The following is a 27,015-nucleotide window of genomic DNA, read 5'->3' as shown; positions in this document are numbered from 1 at the left end:
CACACTGACCTTGAGCGGGCAGCCATGTGAAGTGGGGTCTTCCCGGAGCCGAGCGCCCTCACCTTGCTCTCCATCTGCCAGACTCCGCGACCCTCAGACTGTGGAGGAGGTGTGAAGGTCTGCTCACCACGGACTGTGCAAGGGCACAGGCAGCTCCTCGCTCTTTCCGGGGGAGACGTGCTCTGAGCAGATGGGTACAAAGCGGAAACTGCCCTAGCAGGAAGCCAAGAAAGGTCCCAGTGAGTGAGGGAACTCGGTGGCTGCAGACTAGCCTAACCTGTCCTTGTACCGTGGTGACACAGCAGTGTGTGCAGGTAGGGGCTCCAGAGGTGCAGTGGAAGTGCAGACACTCCGCTCAGTGTCTGGCTCAAGAGTTGGTGCTGAAGGGATTTTTAATGGTGCTTGGTTTGGATGGGTTTTTAATTTTTTTTAATTAATACATTGGCTTTACTCCTTCATACAGTGACTTGTTGCAGAAGGGATATACACAACTCAGTATACTCTTAATGAACGAATAAAAATAAGTCTTAGCCCTCAGCAGCTCCTAGTTTTGCATGTTCCTGAATAGAAAGTGTGACTTTAAGTCTAAGTGTTAATATAGGTTGCCAGTAATTTTTTGTTTAACTTCCTCTGGCTTTTCTGTATTTTTGAAAAATATCTTCTATGAGTACGGATCATTGTTGTTTTGGAAAATGAATATATGTTATAAGAATAAGCCTGCAAATAAAAGTGAGACAAGGTGGTATCGGCATCAAAGGCTCAAGAGGTGATGTGTTGGCTGGGTGTAGTGTCATCACGCCAGGTCACCCCAGCTACTCAGGAGGCAGAGGCAGGAAAAGCAAAAGTTTGAGGCCCACTTAGACAGTTTCACAAGGCCCTACCTCCAAAAGATAGGGGCTGAGGATGTAGCTCAGTAAAGAATGCTTGCCTAGCATGCACAAGGCCTTGGGTTCAACCCCTGGTGCCACACACACACACACACACACACACACACACACACACAGGCAACCTGTCCCTACAGTGAGGCTCTGCCCGTGAGGCTCCTATAACTCAGGCGCATGGCTCAGGCAGTCCCAACCCCAGCCTCCTCGATCTTGTCCCGGCGTAGTGCTCCCTCACCCCTCTACATGGGCCTCCCCGCCTCAGGCACCAATCAACAGTGCCCCCTCAGTCACCGCCGGCAGGCATATGATAGGTGTAAGCCTTAGTCAGAAGTAGGAGTGGGAAGAGGCAAGTTCTCCAGTGGGGTAGAAGCAGACCATCCACTCCTGACACCTGACAAGAACACCCCTCGGGAGTCCCCAGCCAGGGCACCCGGTACCCTCTCCCTCACTGCCTCCTCCAGGGCAAGAGGAGGGTCTCTGCTCCTCTCCATGCGGTAAAGCAGCAGGGCCACCCTGAGGAAGGAACACAGAGCCGTGGGGCTTCCATGCAGACATCTGTTGGGTAGTTAACAAGCCTTCCCCTCAACTTAAGGAACTCGCCTCTTCTTGCCTAGGATCCTGGTTGAGGGAACCATCACGTGTTTGGGGTTTTCATCAGAGACCTAGGTGGAATCTGCAAATGAGGGCTCGGGAGGAGGGTTACAGAACTTCCTCTCTCGACCTGAGAAAGTTCAGGAGGTTGTGACAGAGGCACCTGCATGCGTACAATGTTATTAGCTCTTCCACTAACCCTGCAGCGTCATGGCTGCCCTGTTCTCAGAGCCCAGGTCACTTGCTTGGGCCAGGCAGCTGAGAAGAGGTAGGAGGAGCTTCCCAGGCACTTCCCACCTAGCAGCACCAGGAGTAGGATGAGAGTTCTCTCAGAACCAACCTTTTCTGTGGGTGGCGATGTTATGAGATACAATTTAGATTCCATTCAGTTCCCCCATTTAAAGTGTGCAGTTCAGTGGTTTTTAGTCCCACCAGGCCCCCACAGCCCAAGGCAACATGAAACTGCTCTTTGCCAGCACGGATTTGCCTGTTCTGGACCCTTCGCATAAGCGGAAGCGTACGGTATGTGGCTCTTTGTGTCTGCCTCCTTGCACTCCGTGGAGTTTCCACGGTTCATCCGTGTGGTAGCACATGTCCATAGTTTGTTCCCTTTGATGGGTGAAGAACAGTATTCTGTTTTATGGCTATGACGTGTTTTGCTCTTGGATCGTTTCTACTTATTAGCTATTAGGAATAATGCTTCACAGTTTCATGTAAGACGTAGGCTTTCCTGTCTCTTAGGTATATGCCACATAACTGATCTTTTGACAGTCTCTGTCCGATCACACATGTCACTTCCTTGCTTTCAAATGCTCAGTAGCTTCCGATTGTTCTGAAAATCAGGTTCAAAATCCTCACGTTGGTCCACACAGTTACAGCTTCCGGACCTTTCCCCTGCTTACCCTGCCCAGCCCGCTACTGATCTTCCCTGGCTGTGTTCCAACCAAGAGATCAGAGGCTCCTCCAAGACACACAAGCTCCTTCCTTGGCCTCAACTTTGAAATTTCATCGCCCCTCCTCATCCTGAGGTCTCAGCTGGCGCGTCCTCACTCCCTGACCCTCAGACGAGGCTGGCTCCCAATCCCAGCATCGCCACCACCATTACCACCAATGACAGCAAGTGTGATTGCGTGTTTTGTGTTTATACTCCTGCTGTCCTAGGCTCCAGGAGAACCGAGACCTTGTTCTGGCTCCCCTAGTTTTCCCAGCTGCCTAACACCTGGCCTGGCACACTTGGGCACTAGGTAGATATTTACCAGGTGAATAATGGAGAACAGTGACAATATCTCCCTTGGTGACGAGGACACTCAGGCAACTGTGAGGCCAAACTGACTCCTCTTTTCCCAACCCTGTTCTCTCAGGTTTGTGGGAGCCCCTGCCCAGCTCCATCTCCTGACAGGGCCATTCCCATAGCGTGTAACTAGGGGTAGCTCCAACACCACTGACCCAGTCAGCAGCCACATAGTCCATTTCTGGGGTGCAACAAGGAGGGATTCTTTGAGGCAACTGCTTCTTTGAGAGTTGGGGAAACTGCATTCCCTTTAGCAAAGCTGATTGCCTTTCTGCCTGTCTTGTTTGAAAAACTGTCCTTGAAGAAATTCCAAGAGGAAACTGTACACCTTCTGAGACTTAATTGCTTTTTCAAAAAACACTGTTTTCATTTCCCCACAGATATGCACTTATTTGGCCATTACCCAGCACATGACGACTTCTATCTCGTAGTGTGCAGTGCCTGTAATCAGGTCGTCAAGCCACAGGTTTTCCAGTCGCACTGCGGTAAGTGGACTCCTACATTTGGCAGACGCATTGGCAGCCGCCACTCGGGACAGTCGCCTGCCCCCGAGGCCCCCAGCAGGGTCGCCCTGCGTCTGCCTTAGCCCAAGGCTGTGGGCAGACTCCTCCTGGGGCCGCTGCCTCTGCTTGCAGGGTGACTTTTAGGAGCTGTAGTCCTGCGGAAGTGCTGGTCCTGTCACAAGTGAGAGAGCGCCTTCGACTTGTGTTGGTAGGTGGGACCAGACTGAGAACATGCACCCAACCTGGCCTTTTAAAGTAACCAAGGTGGGGAGAAGAACTGCTCCTACAGCCTGAATTTTCTCCCCTCAAACAAGGCCCAGATTTATCAAAAGGGGCTCTGGAAGGAAAAGAGCCCCAGTATGTGGGTCATTAAATGGTGCCCCCAGGAAACAGCATGGAGACGGAACCTCGGGTTCCACCTGTCTTTTTCCCCCTTATTTAAAACAAAACGACAATATAAAAATCCAGGTGTGTTTGGGAATTCACCTTTTGTCTGTATCTTAGCATCCTCATTGTAATCAATTCCTTCAGTCCAGTGATCCCTGGACTCCACCCAGAACAGATGCTGTGAACCTAAGAACAGATAAGTCCGTGTGGCTGCTCCCCTTGGGGACAAATCAGCAGCACCCTGACCTAGACAGGAAATCACTTAATTCCCTGGGTAGAAGTTCCCTTATCTTTAACAGGGAGTTGAGCCGGACAGTATTTCCCAGTCATCTCATTTCAGCTCCTTTTGATAAATAAAACTTGAATGTTCTGCTTCACTGTTGAAGTTCCAAAGCACATCAAATATTGTACCTTAAAAAAACACAAAAAAGTCAAAGCAATTATAATGTTGAATGTGCTTTTGCAAATCCTGTACATTTCTCCTTTCTCATACTGCATTTCTAACTTTCCCACACACACCTATTTATTATGCTATAATAACTAGGCATAAAACAAAAGAAGTAAATGTGTTTGGGATTACAGAATAGTTCATTTATATACTAATTGCATTTGTGAGTATGTGTATATTTGTGTGCTGTATGTACTACCTCTGTGTACAGGAAATCTGTGTCTGTGTAAATGCTCTAGGTCTGTTTGTGCTTACGATGTATAGAAAGAAAACTGGACTCTTCTCTGGGCACTTTTGTGAGTTGGTCTGAGACTTTCTGGCTGGTTAGACAGAAAGGAACCTAGAAAATGCTGGTGAGAGGCGGAGTTCAGCACTGTGTGCTTGGGCTGCTTGGTTAATGTCTCGAGTTTCGGTCTCTTCATCCCTTCCCCGAGGAGGTGACTTCTATGGGCACATCTGGCTGTAATATTTTCATTCTTGGCAACATGAGTGCAAAAGGAGGGAGTCGTGACCTGGACATGAGTTGACCTTCTTCCTCATTGCTCGGAAGCAAACATACTCTCTTCTGCCTGGGAGAAAGAAAAGGTCAAATCTCTCCAAAGGGGAGCTGTCAGAGGCCCCAGGTGTGGTACCAGCTGAGGTGACAGGTGGGGAACCCAAAGCAGAGCAGTGTCAAGAAAGTGTCACCCTGCTGGTCCCTTGCTTGGGGAAGGGCCGAGGGGCGCCATACCTGGCCACTGTGTATTCTGAGACAGTGCAGGTGTCAGTCACCAGAATGCCATCATCCTCCCCTACCGTCAGACCATGCTGCCGTCCTAGGTCCTGCGTACAGCAGGGAACACAGCACGTGAAAATCCCAGCTCACATGTGGCTCGTGTTGTATTGTAAGCCGTGCAGACCTTTCCTGGGAACCTGGTTCACTGGCAGAGTTTGCCCTGCAGTGTGGCCCAGCAGAGGAGCTGCCAGGCTGGCATGGCTGACGTGCTTCCTTCTGCCCAGTGCTTTTGGTGCAAGAGCCAAGTTGCAGCTTAGCAGAGAGCCAGTGGCATCACGGCCACCTGCTCTGAGCAGTGGAAGCAAATTAGTTTGGGGCTGTGGGGTTACTGACCTCATCACTGGAAGCCGCTCTGCACTGAACTTCTTGCTGAGCTGGCGATAAGCAGCAATGGGGCCATAGCCGTGTTTCAACCAGTGAGGCCGAAGCCCTTCTCATACGGCAGGTGTGCGTTCTGATAATAAGAAACCCGTGTTCAGCGGGACCAAGAGGGAGTGTGAGGCGGAGCTCCAAACCAGGGCAGCTCTTCTAGGGGAGTGTTTTGTGATTGCTCCAAGAATTCCTCCTGCCTTTTTGTGTGTGTCTTCGTTTCAGCAGTTGTATCAGAATACCACAGACTGGAATGCTTAGGAACCGCAGAAATGTGTTTGTCATAATTTTGAAGGCTACAAGTCTGAGATCAGGGTGTCAGCATGGCGGGCCCTAGAGGGCTCTGTCCCTGGACACAGAGGGTCATCTTCCTACTGTGTCCCCATGGGGCAGAAAGAGGGCCAGACAGCATTCTGGGGCATCTTCTAAGGGCAGCAGTCCATCTGTGAGGGCTCTGCCCGCAAGACGCAGTTACCCCCCGCCAAAGCCTCCTCTGTCATGTGAGCTGGCGCTTCAGCCCGTGAATGTGGGGGAGGCACAGGCATTCAGTCCACAGCAGTATTGGGTTTTTGCCATTTTTACCTTGAACGAGGCTTGGGAGTCCCAACAAGTTCATGAGAGTGCCATTGTGATAAGTGCCAGGCTGTGGCAGGTGCCTTCCATGTCTTGAGCATGCCATCCTCTGACCCCTCCCTATCGTGGCTATGGATATTATGTCATTTTGAAACTGAAGAGGTTGAGACTTCGGAGGCGCAGTCCTTTGTTCCAAGGTCCCTAAGCTGGCAGGTGTGGAGCCTGATTTTGAACACAGGCAGCTCCATGGCAGAGCGAGCTTAGCCGTTGTCCCTTGCTGCTTCTCTGCAGGGAACCCCAGTCTCTAAATACGAGGGGTGATCGCAATAGACGGTGAATGCTTAAATTTTAAAAACCTTACTACAGTAAAAGGTGCATTGCCAAGAACAATGGGCTAAGTGTGTTCAAAGCGAGGGGATGATAGTTTGAGGGGAAGTAAGGGCTTTTATTGTAATAATTTTAATGTAGATACTCACTGTATTTTTTTGATTCTCCGAATTGATCAAACATTTTTGGTAATTGCTGCCAAATAAAAAGATTACGGTGTGTCCTCATCTACCTTCTCACCGGATCGGGCACCATGCGACTTCCGGCTCTTCCCTAAAGTCAAATGATCATGACAGATAAGTGTGTTGAGTTGATTCGGGCATCTAGACAGCCAGGACCGGGCAACTAAAGACACCCATGTGCTGGGCGTGGTGGCTTACACCTGTAATCCCAGCACTTTGGAGGCTGAGGCAGGAGGATCATTGCGAGTTTGAGACTAGCCTGGGCTGAAAAGTGAGCTCAAGGCCAGCCTGAACTGCATAGCAAGACCCTGTCTCAAAAAAAAAAAAAAAAAGACACCCATGAGCGAGGACTTCCAGAATGGGTTCCGAAAGTGCCGAGAACAATAGGATAAGTGTGCTCAAAACAAGGGGGAGGATTTGGAATTAGTGGCTATATATCTTTTATTGTCATAATTTTTTTTAAATGTAAACATTCATTGTATTTTTTTATCACAACTTCATATGTATGGAAGATGTAGCTGTTGAGGGCAGGAACCCAATCACTACCCATTTAGGCTTCCGCTGACCCCACCCCCACCCCAATCTGCCTCAGGACCACAGAACACCCTGGACATTTGTTGATGGTGTACAAATCACAGGGGTTTGGAGTCAAGCAAAGTGATTGCAGAGCTTCCCACTAACTGTGGTCCTGGGGATGCAAGTCTTTCTCCGCCTCAGTTTCTGGTGTGTAAAATGGGCACCACTGCTCGTCGTGGGGTTGGGACGGTGTACCCGGTGTGAGGCCCGGTGTGAGGCCCGGCGTTCATCTTTCTGCACTGCCTCCAGCCAGAAGAGAGTCTGGACTGTGAATATTCATAGACATCTCCTCTCCCGTGCCCCCTGCGCCTTCTGCCATGCGGTCGTCTGCAGACTGTCTTCACTTTCAGTGCCGGACAGTCCTGTGTTCCCAGCACCCAGAAAATGAGCTCATCCTGGGTGTGTGTGGTGACATTTGAGATTAGGTGTGCTGAATGTTTAAGCTAAATTAGAAAAAAGTGTGTGTGTGTGTATTCTGGCACTTTGGAATACACACACACACACACACACACACACACACAGGGACACTTTGGAAAGCGGTAGTCAAAGGAAAACTGTTTCTCACTCAGTACTCCTGACACCAAATGTGTGGGCTTTCCACACCAGGCAGTCTCTGTGGACAGCAAGGAGGGTCCTACAGTTTAATTCAGCCTGACTCTGGGAACTCAGAGTTAGCTCAGGCCCCACTGGTTAAAGGCTCAATCCCACTACACACCCCCTATGTCGGGTGAGTCCCCGGGTACCCATACTGGCTGACTTGCCTACAATTGGTGATTTCCACAGACCCACAAAACATCTTCAGGTTTAGTATTTGCTGTGACTCACAGAACTCAAGGAAACACTGTCCTGTGTTTTGTTTCATTTTTTGTTTGTCAGTTTGTTTGTTTTTGAGACAGGATGTCACTTTGTAGTTCAGGCTAACCTTGAGGTCAATATGTAGCCCAGGCTGGCCTTAACTTGTGGCGGTCCTCCTGCCTCAGCCTCCTGAGTGCTGGGATTACAGGCGTGTACCACCACGCCCAATATGTTTTATTAAAATTACTGATCATAATCATGTGGGAAAAGATGTGACAAAGGATACAGATGAATAGACAGACTCACAGATTGAGGTCTAAAAGGGTCCCACGCACAGCAGCATCTATCCCCATAGACTCAAGGCACTGCCCTGGTCCCACCAACACTTAGATGTGGTGATACATGTGGCAGCTGGGGTCCCCTGAGCAGCTGTGTCATGGACGGCATTTTTGTAGGTTCCATGACACAGGCAGGATTGGTGAAAGCACCAGCCGTTGGTCATGAGCTCAGTCTTCAGCCCTGCGCAGGTGGGACAGAAAGTTCAATCGTTGGGGCACCAGCCCCATGCTGAAGCTACGTAGGTACCTGGCCATTGGTCACCTCATTCTCATCCAGAAAGACACTCACTCCAGAGGCCCCAAGGGTCCCTGCATGGTGGAACTGGGGACTAAGACCAAAGAGAGCAGAGAATTTCTCCCTACCCTGCTGCCGAGGAAATGACCAGGGTCTTAGCAGATCTGTGCCAGGAACAGGGATAACGAGCAAGAATATTTCTCCTTACATCACAATGTCCCAGTAGCAGTGTGAAAAATGGGATGCAGTCTTGGAAAAATGATGAATTTTGGAGTCCAGCAGACCCAGGTTGGAATCCTGACTGACATTACTAGCTGTGTGACCTTGGGCTAATTTCGTAACCTTTCTGAGCCTCATAGTCCTCATCTATAACATAGGGACAGTTCCTGCCTTGTGGAGTAACTGAGGAGCAGAGACAGAGTATGCACAGTTCTCTGGCCCATGGTAACGAAGTGGAGGGCAGCTGTTACCGTCAATAAAATGTGGCAATTTTTTTTATTAAGTTGTAAGTTTCTTATGAAAAATGGGGAAACCAATTTAGCCAAGTGCTTCCTGTCTTCGTTCCTTGTCCGTCTCGGGGGACCTGCTCCAAGGTCAGCCTGCGGGCCTGAGCCGCTGATTCATCTTTAGCGTCTCTCCCTCTTGGAGGCAGAGGCAAGAGGCACAGGCCTGCATGGAGTTACATCCACCGGAGCCGGGAGCCGGGAGCCGGGAGCCGGGAGCCGGAGCCGGGAGCCGGAGCCGGGAACCAGTTTTATAAATGTGGTTTTGCGCTCTCTGTAGGCTCCAGTGTGGGCTCCTTTGGAAATGCCACAAAGCCCCAGCACAAGAAGCACAGAGCCCATCAGCCTCTGCCACTGCACCTTGCAGGGTCCCATGGAGCCCCTGCCACACTGTCCCCAGCCGATATGCTCCTGACACTGCCCACACTGGTGTCCCAGGCATGAAAAGCAGGAGAGCAACTGCTCGAAGCCCTGCTGCACAGCATGGAGGTGGAGGCCCCTGGGGGGCACAGTATGCCACCTCCCCATGCTGGCCCCCTTGGGTCTGCTCCCCACATCTGCCAAGGGTCTGTAGGTGCTTGCAGACCTCTACCCAGGAGATCTAAGGTCTAGAGAGATCCGCTGTTTTTAAAGTTCCGTAGGTGGGTTGGTACAGTATGGATAGTCATAGAGAGGAGAGAACATAAACAAAAAGTGTCAACTTAGAAGTTCTGGTCCGTGTAGCCCACACCTTTTCCCATCTGGTTTGTCCCCTCCCAAGTGCTGGCTTGATGCAGTGGCCAGAAGGGAGGGCCTACTGGCTGAGTGGAGCCTCTCAAGGATCTGCCTAGATTCTACTTGCAGCTCTATCCCCTACTAGCTGTGTGACCTTGGGCAAGTTACTTTGCCTCACTGTGTTTTCCTTATTCTTAGAATGGGATAATAGTTCATCTCATTAGATCTTCATTGTGGTTAAAGGAACCTGCTTACGTATGGAAAGCATACTGGTGTAACATGGTTTGCTTTGAAATAAAATACACTAAGTAATGAACTTCAGACACTCAGAGTGAAATCTCATCCAAAGGGATTCCCTTGTGGAGTGACAGGGTCACCTTGTGACTGTCCCTGTGTGTCACTCCTAACCTCGGCCCAGAGAGATGTTGTGACCATTTCTCCAGGAAAGAACAGGGGCTGGGGCAGGGTGCCAGGACGTAAAAAAAATTTTACTGCTCGTAGTAACTTGTGCTTTTAACCAGTTGGAATATAGTAATTAAAGGAAAAGTAATAGTAAATCCAAGTTGCAGGCCAAAAATTGGATTGAGCATTTCTGAAGTTGTATGATTGGCCTAGGAAAGGAATGTGATTCTCCTTTCCTGTCCTTGTCTTCTAATATGGTTATGTAACCAACTGCTCTCGATCAAGGTTTCTCTACAGGGCCCTAATTGCCATTTCAGACTTCCTGCTTCAGTACTTTGTTCTGAGGCCCATCGGGTGTATCACCCTAGGATGTTGAGCAGCTTCTCTGTCTGCTCCACACTGCATATAAATGGGAGCCCCTGCCCTGTCCCTACTCTTTTTTCCTTTCTTTTTTCTTTTTGCTTTCAGTTGAACCCAGGGCCTCCCACATGCGAGGCAAGCACTAGACCACTGAGCCACATCCCCAGCCCACGTGTGTCCAGTCTTGACAACAAAAACATCCCCATGCTTGCTAGAGTCTCCTAGGGGACAGAATCGCCCTCATTTGAGAACCACTGCCATAGAACATAACGTGCCCCATTTGTCAGATTATATTCTGTGCCAGCCGAGTGTTTTTCTAGAGTGAAAGGTGTTCGTGTGTACATGATAAACAGCTCCTGGGTGGTCACAGCCTCAGGGAGGAAGCCAACTGTTTCCAGAGGCACAGAGCTGGTCATCAGGATCATGTCCCCATCACAGGCAGAAGCAAGGTATAAAATAATCTGTCTTACAGAAGCGCTTGAAGTCACAGCCCTTCCCACCTCAGAATTACAAAGAATAAAGAAAGGCTAAAGAAATGACACATCCTATAGCATTTTTCAACCACATTCAGTGCTTGTCCTCTAAGGGGAGAACCACAAGCCCTACACCTCACCCACCAGGCAGGAACAATCCATGGATGTCACCACCGTTTTTAAAACAATGATTTAGTACCGAAGAACCTGGGTGTCATTTAGTAGACAAGAGAGGATTCAATTCCCGCCCCCATCTCAGGGAGGGTTTTTTTATTCCCTTTTCTGATTATATTTTTGAATGCCCTTCAAGTAGCTGTTTTGCATGTTGATGGTGATGCAGTCACATTTAACGAACTGTGAGCTACAGCACAGAAGCTGAGCAGCAAAATAAATGAGTGACGGCGACTCGCTGCTGGAGCGAGGCGTGGGGTGTCCAGGCGGGCACCGCGCCGCCTCTGTGTGCACCCAGCTGCCCGTACTGGAGAGGACCAACAGCAGCCCTGCTCAGCAGCTGCTCACGGGAGCCTAATTAATGAGATTCCCAGGCTTTCTGCAGTCGCCTTTTTCTTCTATCTCCAGGTGACCTCTGGTTGAGGAAATGACAAATCATTTGCGCTTCTGAGCCCTGGAGAAAGTTAGTCCCTGCCGATGGATGTCAGTGCCCCCTGGGCTTCCTGGGGCACCGGGTTCCATCACCAGCTAATTAGCCTGCCAGGGCTGCCTTTCTGAAGGTGCTGGGTGATGAGCTCAGTGCTGGGGGTGCTTTTTGTCAATTCAGTTGGATTTGTTTTTGCGGATGAAATTCTTGTTGTTATTATTGTTACATACCTTTTATAAGACTCTTTTTTATATTGAGAAGTATAAAATAACTACAGGAAATTGGTCTTCTTGAATATATTCTTTGTCAAGTCTGAGGGCATTAATTAATAAAGGCCTGGCAAGAGCGTGTGAATCTGTGCAAGCTTTGTATTGTTAGGATTCTTTAATCTTTTTTTTTTTTTTTTTTTTTTTATCAATGCATCGTAGATCCAGAATTAGCTCCTAGTATTGATCTGTCTTTTGGGCTCATTGTAATCAGATACAATATCTGCATTGTTTCTTCTTATTTTGTCTTTCTGTGGTTGCAGTCAGATGACGCATCTTTTTTTTTCCTTTTTTTTTTTTTGGTTTCAGGAATCACACTCAGGACCTTGCGCTTGCCAGGCAGGTGCTGTGCCGCTGAGCTATATCCCCGGCCTCACAAGATGCATCTTGAGAAAATTCCTATAATAGACTCTAAGGAAAGAATTAATGGACTGACTGATCAACAAGTTAGACCTTAAACCAAGCCTTGCAACTGACAGGCTCTACAACTAGGCAGGACTGTGGATTCTTTTGAGGAGGGGTTGTAGTGCTGGACATCAAACCCAGAACCTTGTGCAAGCTAGGCAAATACTGTACCACTGAGCTACACCCCAGCCCTGAATGTCTTTCTCCACTTTGAATTTTTATACCTTGAACTTACTACTGCTCTTATTAGAGTTGGTTCTGGGTTAAAAACATAGCCGTTTGACCTAGTCCCAAATCTTGGCATTTTTTTATACTCTGCTTATAAAAGTTAAAAGCAATAAGAGTGATATATGTATTGAGCACTTACTATATGCAAAATATTTTTCACATATCATTTAGTCCTGTCATCACCCTAAGGAACTATGGTGGTGTTATCTTTTTCTCACATGGAAGAAATTCGTTCAGGATGCCAGTAAGTGAGAGACCCAGGATTCCGGCCTGACTGCAGCGCACACTCAGCACTGTGCTGGGGAGTGCTTTGGATTCAGACTCCCTGCACTGCCGCAAGGAAACACTGATGCAGAAAGGTTGTTTGCATGCCCCAGCCATGGTGAACCTAACAAACAGCCAGCCGTGCCTCGTACGCCATAGGTTCACCACCACTGCCGTGGAGGATGCTGGAGAAATGGCAGCTGCTAACTTCTCTTTCCACCTTCCTTATCTTCTGATCTTACCTGCTTTTTTGGCATGGGCAAAGAGCTCAGGCACAATGTTGAGTAAAAGAGAAAGGGAGGAATAAAGCGGTAATTGTGAATGTCTTTGGAGCCTTAGTCACAGTATTTGAAGTAGACCTTCAGATACCAGAAAGTAAAAAAGAAGGAAGCTTGTAGCAGAGGTGATTTGGGTACCACACATGGGCCTCCCGCTTGCCCTGTTCTGCTGCAGTTTTTTGCTGATCTCCAACAGATAAATAGATCCATGAGACCCAAAACTAGCCTATAATTTTCTCCATATGCAGTGAAACTCCGTTTTTTGTGTATTTTGGTGAATCGAGCAGAAATGTTGCAATTGAATTTAAAGCAAATGTAATGAATGGTTCAGCTCAAATTTAGAACAAAATTAATAGGATCTACATAACTTTAGGATAGCTGAATTCATCTTTAATTGAGAAAAAACTTCAACTTACAGTGTCATCAAAGCCTGCTTATTTAAGGCTGAACCTCTTAGATTACCTTCTTCAGAGTCTCATGGTTTTGATTCATTCATTTGTTTGAAAAAGATTTATTGAGCATCTGCTATATGCCAAGCATTGTTCTAATGCTGCAGATACAGTCATGAGCAAGACAGAAAAGGGACTGGCCTTCTTGAATTTTTTATTAGGATGTTTTAAATAACAAATACACAGGCAAACCATATGGGGAGCTGGCATAAGAGTATCCTTTCTATTAGAGAACACAGCAAGAACAAAAGCAGGTAAGGTGTGTTTGAGGGATGCTTTCTGGTGGTGGGCAAGGACCAGAGTCTGGGGTTTGAGTTTTATTCTGAGTGAGGGGAGAAGACCCTATAGGATGCTGAGTGGGAAAGACATAATCTGGTGTTTCTCTAGGTGAATCCTCGCTGCAGTGCAGCCTGAGAAACCTAGTAGGAACCAACGTACAGGCAGTGATAGTGCTGCCGATCAGTTGAGGGTTCTTTTGCTCGATTCAGATGGAAATCATGAATTGGCAAAGTACAGCTGTCAGTGGCCCTGATGCCACCAGATGGAGTCGGTGGACCCTGCCAGGTGCTGGCTTCTGCTGCTGCCAGCCGCTGCTGTCTGATGCCAGCTTACGCTGGACACCATAGGTCGGCTCTACTGGGTGCTGATCTCTGTTGCTGATCCTTGTTGGCTACAATCTCTAGAGCTCTTTAGGGCTAACAGCCCCTGGTGTTTATTGTTCTTTCTTTTGAGCCAAGCACTGTCTACACTACTCAGCATAGTCCTGAGTACATTTATGGGACCTTCCTAGCCCACACGACCCAAGAAATAAATCACAAGCAGATTTACAGGACCACCAAAATGAGTCTTCGTTTTAACAGGACCTGTGCTGCAGTGCAGGGTGTCAGTAAGTGAGAGGGAGCCCTCCAAGAGTTGTGAGGGGAGCGTTGCTTATGTATTAGCTGCATGCCTGCGATTGGTCCAACTGCAGGTCTGTGATTGGTCCAAGTGGCTATGAAAGCTCACTAAGAGATCGTGGTATAACCATAGAAATAGAAAAGGATAAACTTGAGATCCATTTTATAAACATAGCTGAGGGGATTTGCTGAGGATTGGATCAGGCTGGAAAAGGGAAAAGTCGGCATTTATTTAGAGTTGGGCCATAGGGGAGCGGGCCGTGATTTGGCAGGAAAAGCAGCAGAGGATAACAGGGTGGATGCCAAGATGAGGGAGTGTTTCATATGCCCAGAGGGTAAGTGTGAGGAGAAAAGGAAAAAAGTCACTAGGTTGGCCACCTGTTGGCTTTGAAGTAGCCATTTGAAAGTGTGCGTTTTTTCCAAGTGCAAGCAACTTCATTTATGCATCACCCTCAGACCTCTTTTTAGGCTGGCAGCACCTTAAATCTTTGATCTCTGCATTTGTGCAGAGATCAGCTGCCATCCAGCCAAACTATATGCTGGTACCATATGCCCTGAGGGAACAGTCACTGTGCAGTGGGGTGACCGGTCCTGAGGGGTGGGAATGTGCCTTCTGCCTCCCTGAGTCACAGTCTGGGGACACTCACTGACTTCCAGGTGCTCACAGGTGTTTGGGACAAACAGGTGGGCAGATAGGCAAAAGGAAAGACTCCTAATCCTCAGTCCAAGTGCTCTTGACATGTTCTACTTTACCAGTATTAGCGCAGATGATGAATGTTGCAGATGCTTGTTTATCTGTCCCCTACCTGTGCGCGCGCACACACACACACGCTCACACCAGATATGCCACGAACCGTCATGCTCACCATTAGATTCCCTGAGTTCCGGCACAGAATGAGTGCTGGATCTAAAAAAAAGAATCTAGGAAAAAGTAAGCAGGGAAGGAAAAATTGGCATGCTGGTTGTGATAAGCCAGTAGCCACATGTGAGCCGGTGCATTCATTTGGAAGATCTGGCTCCAGGAGAGAGAATGACCGTCTGTTCAGGCAGAGCTGGGAAGGACGAAGCAGGGTGAACATCCGTCCTCTGTGCGCCGTGGGGGCTGCAGGGATCCCTGGCCACGGCTGATTTCTGGAGGGCTTGGGCTGTAACAGGATCCCAGCTTCTGACTCATCCCTGGCACGGCCTCACTGTACACGCTGCTTCATTCCATTCCTTAGTGCTGGATCAGCCGGGAGAACTAGAGGAAGTTATTGCCTTATTTAAACCCAAGTGGGGCCGGGGATTTAGCTCAGCTGCAAAAGCGTTTGCCTGGCAAGCGCAAGATCGTGAGTTCGGTTCCCGGTACCGGAGAAAAACCAAAAAAAAAATTAAAAAATAAAAAATAAATCCAAGTCAAGAATATTGCCAGTGGTGATTGAAAAGGTCATTTTGGAATTGTCCACATCCTCAGCGGCTAGTGGAGCAGCATTGCCCGCCCGATGTCCCTTCTACAAAAGAGCAAGTCAGTACTCAGACGAGGGTGGACACATGTCCTTGGGAAATGGTCCAAGCCCTCTCTGCTGTTACAGTGTCAACACTCCAAGACTCAAAATATGGTTCACGTTGATCACATCATTCTTACCTGAATTCGTGCACTGAGCAGTAGCAGCAATAATAATCACGTACCTTTGTCCTGAAATGTGTGGTCCACTCCTCCATCCGGTGTCTGAGCTGAGAAACAGGATTATTTCCAACCCTGGAACCCAAAGCGGCTGCAGAGAGTCTGCTACCCCTGAGACATGCACATGTACTGTAGCAGCAGAAACTTTTTCAAGGGTGGTTTTGTTCACACCTGATCTTAGCCTCATAATGTGCCTGCCCATGTGCAGCCTTGCCTGGGGGGTCTTTGCAGAAGCTCTTTCAGAAGTCCCAGTGCTTCCCCCATGGCGGGTACAGTTCCTGCGGCAGTCTTTCCTGTGCTTTCCCACTGGAAGGGTGCTGGTGGAGGAGTGCAGCATCTCCTGATGCATGGCTCTTGGAATCACAGATGTGTAGGACCTTTCTGCGGCTCCTTCCCAGGCCTTGCATTTCTGAAAAATGGTGCAGATTGGGGAAAGGAGCAGCAGAGCCACGCAGGAAATAAATAGGTTCAAGGCAAGGTGAGTGGGGGGAATAAATGCTGAAAGAGTTTATCAACGATTTCACTGATGAATCCCATTTCCCTTGGAATGAATCATAGTTTCTTCTTTTGTTGTTGTTCCAGAGAAAGCAGTCACAGTCTTTGTTTTACAACCCTGGAAGCACACATTTCTAACGCTGGGTTTTGGTTTTTGTGTGTGTGTTGGTTTTATTGTTGTTGTTTTGCTTTGTTTTGTTTCCGGTTCTGTGGATTGAAGCCAGGGCCTACACACTGAACTACATTGCTGGCCCTTTTTTATTTTTTATTTTGAGACAGAGTCTCAGGAAGCTTCTAAGTTGCTCTGGCTGGCTTCAAACTTACAATCCTCCTGCCTCAGCCTCCCAGAGTTCTGAGATTATGTGTGTTCGCACCACACCCAGCTTCAGGCTGGGTTTTTGACAAATCCTGTTATTTATGTCTTTATTGGTACCACAGATACTTTGCTTTTCTCTCCCAGAATTATTTCTTCAGATTCTTAAGATTTTTCCAGAGGAGCATCTTCCGTAGGTGAGCACAACTTAGCGTGAGTTGGGGCTGAGGTTTTTGCTCCCCTGTGTAAGTGGCTGCCTCCACCCCATGTGTAACTGCTGTGACGAAGGAGCATGCATTGTGATGGCGGGGATGCCGCTTGACTGACGCCCAGTGACCTGCTTTCCTGGGGCTCCAGGGCACCCTGCTGGCAGTGGCGCTGTTCCTAAGCACTTGTAAATCGGGTTTGCAGTGCACTTGAGGAGGCAGCACTGGACAGTAACTCTGTTAGAGTCCCACCGCCTTCTCAGCAGGCAACTCAGATTCTTACAACTGGTAACACTGCCCCGTGGGTCCCTAGGGTTTGGTGGTGAAATGCCTCCAGCCTGCACAGCCTCTCTGCCGCAGAGCCCTCGGAGCGGGTGATAGGGATGCGGTGTGGAGGTGGCTGAGGTGAGCAGGGTCCCGGGGGAGGAAGAGTCCCATGGGCTCGGGAGCCTCAGTGCCTGGTGCTCAGACTGAAGGCTCTGGAGCTCTCCACTGGCTTCCTTTTCGCAGAGTGCGAATGGGTCCCTGTTAACTTGGTGTTGCTTCCCATCATCTTTAGGTGGTGCAAGATCTTTTTCCCCCGCGCTGGGTGTTGAGCCTAAGGCCTCCTGCATACTAGGCAACACTGTACCGCTGAGCTACAGCCCAGTCCTGGATTTCCCTTTTAATGTTTGATGCCTTGTGCAGCTGGCACCCGGATTGTGTTGGGCTGTAGCACAGTCCAGGGGAGACACCACCCAGCTCCCTTTTTAGCTCTCCTTGCGGGCATTTCTTGGGGGAGTGCTCTCTTCTCCGGAGACACATGGACCTATATTTTTGCAGTGTGTCTCCTCTGTAGCCTTTCCCATTCATCTGGCAGAAATTCTTGTTCCTACACGGGGCGTGGTGGCACCTACCTATAATCCCAGCACTCAGAAGGCTGAGGCAGGGGGCTGGGGATTTAGCTCAGCGGCACAGCACCTGCCTGGCAAGCTCACGGTCATGAGTTCAATTCCTGGTACCGGAAGAAAAAAAAAAGAAGGCTGAGGCAGGGGAATCACAAATCCCAGACCTAGGTTACATAGCCACACCCTGTCTCAGAAATCCAAGAGAGAAGGAGAAGGAGTTGTTGTTGAAGTTCTTGGCCTTGGCCCTGTGAAAGAGCAAACAGAAGATCCCATACAGACTATTAACTACAGTATTTTCTGGATTCCAAGACACCACATCAGTTGAATAGCACTTTTGCTCAGGTGCCAGGAGCACTTCAAAGACATCTGCTCGTCTGACCAGCACTGGCAGACAGAAGGAGATGGGTGTAGTGTGGCAGAACAGTGCACAGCCTGGGGCACATGCCAAGTGCAGCTTCCAGTGCCACAGGATTGGGTCGTAATTAACACTCCCCCATCCCTCCTTTTCTTCTGGGAGTCAGGTACTTCCCCCTCCCTTGCAGTTAGAGTTTAGTTCAAAGTACAGAATAATGAAGCTATAATGGTCTGAGAGTTTCCTGTTTCTTTCGATCCTCCTGATAAATGTCATGTAAATGAACCTGGTCCCATAGCAACTAGGCCACACAGAATTAAAAATCACACCCCTGCCAAGTGGCAGTGTAAGCGTGTGGCTTCAGTTTTCAGATGGAAAGGATGGTGAAGGGGTGGCCTTACTATTGTTTTAGTTTTGATTTCTGGTTTAGCTTATAGTGGTCAGTGAATGATAGCTACAGATCACCTACTTTATAACTTATGATCCTTTGTGACTAGGTATGGTCAGTTTTTGTAAATGTCTCCTGTGTGATTGGAAAATTTATATAATCTCTCCTTTGTGTGCAAAGTGTCATATATTTAATATTTTGTTCAGCTCTTGTGTATCCTCTCCATTTTTTGGTCAGCTTGTTCTGTAATTTCTGAGAAAGGAGTGTTAAATCTCCTGTGATGTTTGTAAGATGCCAGTCTCCCCAGTAACTCTGATGGCTTTCCTTTGGAATGCCAAGGCTGAGCAGTTGAGTGTATAAAAAACTTGATAGTCGTGTCCTTCTAGCAGCGGTACCTTCGTGCTGATTAATGCTACCCAATTTTCTTTGGGTCAGTATGTATTTGCTTCATTTATCTCTTTCCAGTCTTTCATTTTCAACTTTTCTGTGTCATTTTGTTTTAGGTATCTCTCTTCTAAGCAGTTTATAGCTGACTTTTTTAAAAGTCCAATCTGATAGTGTCTTTTCATAGGTGAGTTTTATCCATTTACATTTATTGTGATTGGTTGACATATTTGGATGTGTTTTTTGTCTTTTCATTTGTATTTCTGTGTGCCTTGCTTTTTATTTGTTCTCTTTTCCTCCCTCCCCTTAGATTAGCAAAATTTTCCTTGTCCTTTTCCTGTTTTTCCTTCTGCTAACTTGGTCTTAATTATTTTATTTCTAAAATTCTGTCTATATATTTAGTGACTATTGTGGTGTTTTTATCATGCATACTGAACTGTTATTATTTTTCTAATAAAGACTAAAGTTTATCTAAAATCTCTATCTTTTTCAAATAACACAAAGTCCTTTGCATACTTTGCCCATTTAACTGGTAATTACAACAAAGAATTGAAATCATGGCCCAAAATGCTGGCATTCATTCTCAGTCTACTGACCCAGGGATTATAGACAACTTGCTTAATTTAGAAGGGATGAACTTGTTGCCAATTCATTCTGTTGTACATCCTGAGGTAATTTTGGGCATCTCTCAAGTTCAGAGTGACACATTCATAAAAGCTCATAAAAATGTGTGTCTCAAGTTCCTCTTAAAGTGTTCTAAAGTAGGATTAGACAAAAGAGAACTCAGAAACCCATAGTCCAGCCAGGCGTGGTAATGCACACCAGTGATCCCAGTACTCTGAGAGGCCAAGGCAAGAGGATTTCAAGTTGGAGCTCAGTCCGCACAATTTAGCAACTGAGTAATACCCTGTCTCAAGATAATGGAAAATGACTGGGGATACAAGGCCCTGGGTTGCAAATCCCTGGGGTGGGGAAGGGGGGGACGCTTTTTTTTTTTTTTTTTTCCTTTTGAAACAGGGTTTCACTATGCAGTTCAGGCTGGCCTTGAACTCACAGCAGTCCTTCTGTCTCAGCCTGCCAAGTGCCGGGATTACAGGCATGTGCCACCACACCTGTCTTCCCGTGGGGGTTCTTATAGATTCTGATTCAGGAGTCCATATTTCTCCCACCTTCCCCGGGGCATGCTGGTGCTTTGGGTGCACAGACCTCACTTTGAGGAGAAAGTGCTTGGAGAATAACATAGGAAAACTGGGGGCCTCAACTGTTGGTCAGGATTCCTCCATCCTTCCCAGGGCAGTAGATCCCTGAAGAAACTTTCTCTCCGCAATAGTGTGGGCTTCTGGAATCATTGCATTTCTGAAGGTCCCCTCCAGCCCTGCTCCAGCCGCATTTGGACTGGCTGAAAGTCTGTCTCCATTCCATTCCCTCTGTCTCCATTCCATTTCCTCTGCCATCCCTCCCAAGGTCAAGTCTCAGGCCCATCACTGTGTCATTTAGATGCGACTCCTGTGAGTCAGCGCCCCAAGGAAGAGCCGGCCTAAGGCCAGGGCGGGCTTCCTGGTAATTTATGTTTAAAACAAGCTTTTAATAGAGATACACTTGTAAATAGTAGGCAGGAAAAAGATACTCTACTCTTAATGGTATCCATTTATAGGGCTCAGCTGCTGAAGCTCAGGGGTAGTGTGAGGCTTAGGTTTAATCTTCTGTGTACCGTAATTTACAGCACCGAGTAAAGCATTGTACGTACAGCTATTTCAGTCATTTGCCATGATAAATAGCTATTGCTCTTGGCGGAACAGAAACCCCATCTCTGCTTTCCATTTATGAATATGGAATTGGCTCCGGCAGGCGTCTGCTGTACATTTTGCGAGAGGAAATCCCCCCACCAGTCGCATGGCGTCCCTGGCCCCAACTGTCACTTCCTGGCCACGTGGTGCACCGGTCACATCTTGATCCCAGTGGCAAGGCTGCCGGGCGCATGAGTTTTTGGTGAATGTTGCACTTGTGACAACTGCGTGCAAGCCCTGCTAAAGGCTGTAGTTTTACACTGAATGCCACAAGCTGTTAGGGAGAAGAGTTAGCTGGTGGCAGGAAGCCACCAGCAGAGATCAGGGAAATATCGGAGAGGTGATAATCTGATGCAGGAAAAACAGAAGGCGTGTGATTCTGTTGGATCCCTGTTGGTGAGATGTCAGTGAGGGAAGTGAAACTAATGGGGACCAAAACCAAAAAGAGCCCTGCTGTAAAACTGTAAGGATTGCTCTTTAGAGACCCAGACACTTAATACCTTCCGCCGGGCTGTTCGGACTCAGGAGCTTGACTCTGCCCCTGGGAGGAGGCAAAACAGATGTTCAGATAGGACGCTGTCCAGGTCCCGTAGGTCCGAGTTACCCAGTCACCCTACATCCAATCGTCCAGAAATCCCGCTTCCCAGCCTCCCTTCCCTTCCCATTGCAGGGCTTTCTGCCCTTGAGAGACTGAGTTCCGAGGCTGGCATTTGTGGCTCTGTCCCACGCTCGTGCGTACCCACGTTGTGCCCGGATAAAGGACTCCAGAACAAGCCTGTGGAGAGAGGAACACCTGTGAGCCGGTGCTGCTGTCTGCGTTACAAGCTGTGACGTCAACTCCACCGCCTGTGGTCACACACCCTAAAGCCGCTTCTCAGCAGCATCTCTCTGGAGAATGATTCCCTGGAAAATATCCACGCAAGGCTGCTGTTGCCTTCCTGGTTGATCGTTGGCATCCTGCTGTCTGTCTGCATGGCGATCTGGTCCCTCGCTTATTCCGACTTTCATAGGAACCCAGGGAGGTGCACAGGTGGGTGCTAGCCTCACAGACTTGGACGCTCGAAGAAGTTTAGTGACTAAGGTCCCACAATTGATGTAGGCAGGGCTGGGACTAAAACTCGGGACCCTGGACCCTGCCCCACCCCTACCAATGCATTTTCCTTGAACAGAAACCCCAGGGCAATGAATGCCCAGAGGCAGCAAAAAACAAAACAAAACAAAACTGTGCCCACCTTTAGGAACATTTCCAGGTTTGCAGTTCCTCATTCCAGACTTACATGCAACCACCACATCCTTCGGTCTTCTCCTGCCTCCTCACAGGGAAAGCCGAGCTTTCTGAAAGAACTATTTGAAAAATGCTCTTAAAATTTTGAGTCTGCAGGAAGATTATTCAGCTGCTTATAGGTTCTGATCTACCCTTTCATTTCCTGGCCAGAAGATTCCATCAGAACAGAAGTTACGGTCATTTCAGCAGGCACTGAAGGCGGCTGGGAGTGTTCTGCATGCCAATAAATCCGTTCAGCATGCTGATTAGTTACAACGGGGCGAAGAGGACTGTGCCGATCCGAACTCCGCAGATGCACTTCATGCATGCAAACCTACTAATGAGAATGGAGCTCGGCAGAAAGCCAGCATTATGGTCCTTGCCACCAGAGCTTAGAGTGGCTCCTTAGTATTCTGACTCAGATACAACTTGATCTTGATAGCATCTCTCACTCCCAGGCCACAGATAAGTTTGTTTAGCAGGAAGTGGAGAGGGAGAAATCTGGGGAGGGGATAATATGAGGCCTGGAAATTCGGGACTCCTCTGGGACCTTGACGAGTCCTCCCGCCTCTGTTTGCCCACCTGCGGGATGGGTACGGCGATCACACTCCGAGGTTATTATTAGAAAGGAGGCCTTTGAAAATGCCTTGGCATGTAGCTTGTGCTATAAATAGGCTTTACCGCCATGGGGAGAATAGGCGTTTCTGCTGAAATGCATAATGAGGTTAGGCAGAGAGCATCAGCGTCCCTGGCAGCAGGAGCCTTGCGGAGACTGGAGGTGCAGAGGAGGGGCCGGGTGCCCAGAGGAGGGAGGAGGACAGAGGCGCTGGCTGTGGGGCCTGGTGAATGTTCAGCACAAACAAACACAAGTGGCGTTTGGCCTTCTGGCCTGAATTTTGAAACAAACAGGGGGACTGAAGACGAAGGTCTGTCTTTTCACACTGTAGCACTGTCCTGCCACCCTGGCACCCACTGGATGCCAGAGGGACAGGGCAGAGGAGGAAGCCCTAAGCGAGCCAGTTCCTATGGAGGGTCAAAGAGGCGGCCACAAGGTTAGAAAAGAGCCCAGCACAGGAGCTGGCTGCCTGGGCTTGCCTGGGGCTCTAACACTGCCTGTGTGACCTTCAGCTCATCCTGCAGGCCCTCTGTGCTTCCCTTTCCTCATCAACAAAATGCAGATAATAGCAGCCCCTCTCTTGGAGAGGTTGTCTAGCGGGCATGGGACCACAGCCCTATAATCCCAGCAGTGTGGGAGGCTGAGACTGGAGGATTGCTAGTGTGAGCCCAACCTGGACAGCTCAGTGATGCAGCAAGATCTTGTCTCAAAATAAAAAATAAAAAGGCTTGGAAATGTAGGTCAGTGCGAAGGCCCTAGGTTCAATCCCTAGTACCACAGTAAAGGTCGGAGAGGGGAGAAGTAAATAGGACCGCAGCATCAAGAACACCTGGCACTTAGCACGTGAGCGTGGTGGTGCTTATCTGGCTCGTGGATTCCAGGACGTGGCAGAGTAAACACGCAGACTGGACTGGCTGAGGGAAGCTCTTTTCTGGATGACTGAGAGGGCTGTTCCCAGGGAGGAAGCACCACTCAGAAGGACGGAGCAAGGATCGTGGCCAGCATGAGAAGCAGCCCTGCGGGCCCGGCCTGGCGTCAGAGCGGCGCAGGGCTCAGGTTCGCCCAGGTGGGCCACACTGCAACTCCTTTTCCTCTTAGAAGTTTGGGGTGGGGTCTGTGTGCCCAAAAGCAATTCCAGGGCTCAGCACCCTGGGCACTGGTGTCTGCTTATCCCACCAAGCCAGTGTCTCCCAGACCTGTGCCTGGTCCTGTCGCTCACTGCTCTGGAGTCGTGTGAAGTCATTCCCCGTTGTCTGCCCAGCAGGGAAAACTCCGTCCCCTGGAAGCTTGCTTCCCGCCCGTGGTCCTCCCTCCCTGCCGTGGGTGGACAAGTCTGCCCTCCACCGCGCCATCATCAAAAGATGCATCTCAGGCTGTCAGGGTGAGTGTCTTTCGATCTGCTAAGAACAGAGGCAAAAATCCTCGGCTGGCTGGTGTTGCCAAAGTGTGCCCTTCGCACGGGAGCAGGTAGTGGTTCCTCGCAGGAAACCTGGCTCCCCCGAGGCACATACCCAGCCTGGACAGCTCCTTTAAAACCAGAAGCAATTTGTCATCTTTTGATTCTTTTCCAGCTCCGTCCCTGTCACAGGTAGATAAATGAGGTGGCATATGGGTGTCCAAACGCAGGATCGTCTAATCCCAGCGGTTCCCTGTGGAGTTGTCACTTCTGCGGCGTGGAGCGCACAGTGGGGTGGTCCCTGGCTTTGGAACTGTAACCATAGGCAGGTTTTTTTCATGCTTGTCCCATTTGCATGCAGGAAATGCTTTCTCAGAACCCCAGCCTCCAGTGTGCCATTGATAGGTGCTTTTTCTCGTTTCAGAATCCTGAAATGAATCATACATTTGTGAGCTCAACGTCTCGTGTCTGTAGTGCCACAGAATGCTACTAATCAAATCAATGTCTCAGCAAAAGCCAACAAGCATGCTTGAATTAAAAATAGATGGGGGTTGGACTTTTTTTCTTCTAAAAAGCCGTGATTACAGAAAGTCAATGGGAAAGGCGGATACGCTTCAGTTCTCGAGTTGCGAGCTTGGTGCTTGGCTGGAAAGATCCCCATAAGGTTTTCCACACCTCCCACATGGCCTTTAAATTTCATGGTTGTGTATCAGCAAAAGCACCAGGTTATTCCCAAGGAGGCAGACGAGACCCCCGATCTGGTTACCAAAACGTGGGTGACCCGTGATGCTCCCAGCTAGGCCTGTGTGGCAGTGAGCTCAACAAGCCAGAGCAGGCTCCTTGCCCATGCCAGCTGCCCAGCTTTGATTTCTTCTGTGGCCTAAGGGCACATCCTTCATCCCTGCAGGTTAACTAGACCTCAGTCACAAGGGCACAGGCATGGCCAGACCCACCCTGGCTCACCCCATCCACAAGAAAATCAGCGGCCCTGCTAGGGTTACAGTGACTCACGGAGTGTCACCAAGACACTGTGAGAAAGGAGAAAACGTGGACCATCCTCTCATAGCATTGAATGTGGGCCAGATTCTCACAGGGGCCACAAAAGCCCATGACCTTAAGACGTCTCTAGCCAGCTCTTCATTATCTGTGGTGCTGAAGGAGAACTCAAGCATGAGCTTTGTTCTGCAAAGTGCAGAACAAATCCTCCAGCCCAAGCTTTAGCCAAGGGTTTCATACTGGAAACCTTTAAAGGGAGGTTACTATTTCTCTTATGTCTTTCCAAGTAGTCAGTAGTTTTCATGAGGAGACCCGATGGGGCTGGGAATGCAGCACAGATGACGAGCTGCGGTTGAGAGCTGGGTCTTCCAGCCTCTGCTTTCCCCCTGTACACCGTGTGTGTTTGCTCCATCTACTCTGTAGGATGGCGAAGGATGGATAAGTGAATTGAGTCCAGAACTATCCCAGAGCCAGCCTTCAGGAGCACACCATCCATACGGACTGCTATGAGTTACTTCGTCTTATAAGAAAGAGGGAGAAAGTCCTACCTCCTGGAAGGGGACGAAACAACTAAATAATTTAATAAAAGACACACGTGTCTAAATGGATCTTTGAGGTGATCCTGCAGTTCCTTCATAGTGGGATCACAATCTTTTTTTTTTTTTTTAAGCGTAAAAGCCTGAGCCAGCTGTATATTAAGCCCACACATGCACGGACTGTAGAAAGGTTGCTGTTTTGAGAGCGTGGGAGGGGGACAGTAGTTTTGGGCCTGCCTCCTGTCCACTGAGAAGGGGTTACACGCAAGGAATGATTCCCACTCCTTGGATTCCTGACTTGGGGTTCCTGCAGTCTTGTCAAACTCTGTCCCAAAGCAAAGGAAGAGGGCTGGGGATTTAGCTCAGCGGCAAAAGCGCCTGCCTGGCAAGCTCAAGGTCGTGAGTTCGGTTCCCGGTACCGGAGAAAAACAAAACAAAAAAAAAACAAAAAAAAAAACCAAACAAACCAAAGCAAAGGAAGGGATGACAGTGAAGTGCCCAAGGAAGTCACACCTTCTCGTCCTCTTCATTGTCCCAGAGCTCAGTATTAGGCAAATAGTAAGCATTCAGTGTCTTATGAATGAATGAATGATTAATTTAGACATGGAGTCCTTTAAGTTAGTGATACTCAACCAGTAGCCGTGCATTGGGACCCCCATGAGTTGTTCAAGTGCCCCAGGATTCTCCTTCCGGGGTGAGATCCAAGCATATACACACCTGACAAGTCCCCGGGGACTGCCCATGAGGGCCCTGCTGTGAGGCCCACTGCACTGCTTGTCACATGAGTCTGCCAAGAGACTGACACCTACAACGGTTTGGCCTGGCCCCGTAGACCTGCAGCAGGCTTTGTAAAACTTACTAGCATTACACCAGATAGAAGAGCAACTTGATCGTCTTTTAATCAACAACTGCATTCTGCCCCTTATATAATCCTGAGAGACGTGAGAGTCCAAAACCTTGCAACACATAAGCCCAACCGTGTCTTCCCTTGGTGTTGGAATCCCTGCCTGGTGTCAGATGCACTTAGCTGCAAAGTCAAAGTAAGACCTGACTTTTTTGGAAACCGCAGAGGAGCAAAAAGAATGCAGGCGAGGAGCCTGTAGGACAGAATGGGGTGTGGAAGTTTGTGAAGTCTCTTCATCCGGCTATGCGCCTGCCCAGTGTCTTCACCCCGCTCGGGGTCCAGAAACGAGGGAGTTTCATGGCCTAGGGAAGGGTGCCGTCTGCAAAAAGGACGTTCTCCCTAATCCCTCTCTCACTCTGGGTAGCGGGCAAGGAGCTGGAGTTCCAATCCCATGACCCAGTGAGCTTCCACCCGTCTTCCCTAGACTGTGAGGACGCGTGGGCACACAGCAGAGCCCAGGGGCAGCTAGTGGAGGGCACTGCGGGGGGCCCTGTTCAGCACCCCTGCACATCCACGAGACAAAACAGGGCCCAAGAAGGAACTTCAAAGTGAAGAAGGGGACCTTCCCCTGAGGGAGGAGTAACCTGCTGCTGCATGACAAAGGACCCCCACACTTAGTACCTTAAAATGATGAATATGTACTGTCTCACGGTTCCTGTGGGCCAGAGGTCTGTCAGTGAGGATGTGACCATGGGAGGCCGCACTCCCAAGATGGTGC

The 27,015-nt window shown here is 48.9% G+C and overlaps 1 protein-coding gene across 11 annotated transcripts in view; it reads left to right on the top strand.

Annotated features, from left to right (window-relative positions):
- Atxn7l1 (ataxin 7-like 1) overlaps positions 1–27,015 on the top strand; it is a 224,167-nt gene that overhangs the window by 76,586 nt on the left and 120,566 nt on the right. For 10 of the 11 annotated variants that reach the window (XR_001232727.1, XM_005377256.1, XM_005377255.1 and 7 more), the window contains one exon: positions 3,147–3,251. The exons of the other annotated variant lie outside the window; for it this stretch is intronic. Coding sequence is in view for 9 of the 10 variants with exons in the window: in XM_005377256.1 (XP_005377313.1) it covers positions 3,147–3,251 (105 nt within the window). In the remaining variant the exon portion in view is untranslated. The remainder of the gene's footprint in view (positions 1–3,146; positions 3,252–27,015) is intronic. 11 annotated transcript variants of the gene reach the window in all.

The sequence above is a fragment of the Chinchilla lanigera genome, unplaced genomic scaffold, assembly GCF_000276665.1.
Source record: "Chinchilla lanigera isolate Chin_1 unplaced genomic scaffold, ChiLan1.0 scaffold00009, whole genome shotgun sequence".
NCBI lineage: Eukaryota > Metazoa > Chordata > Mammalia > Rodentia > Chinchillidae > Chinchilla > Chinchilla lanigera.
Note: the sequence above shows the minus strand (reverse complement) of the source record. Positions and strands in the feature narration are given on the sequence as shown.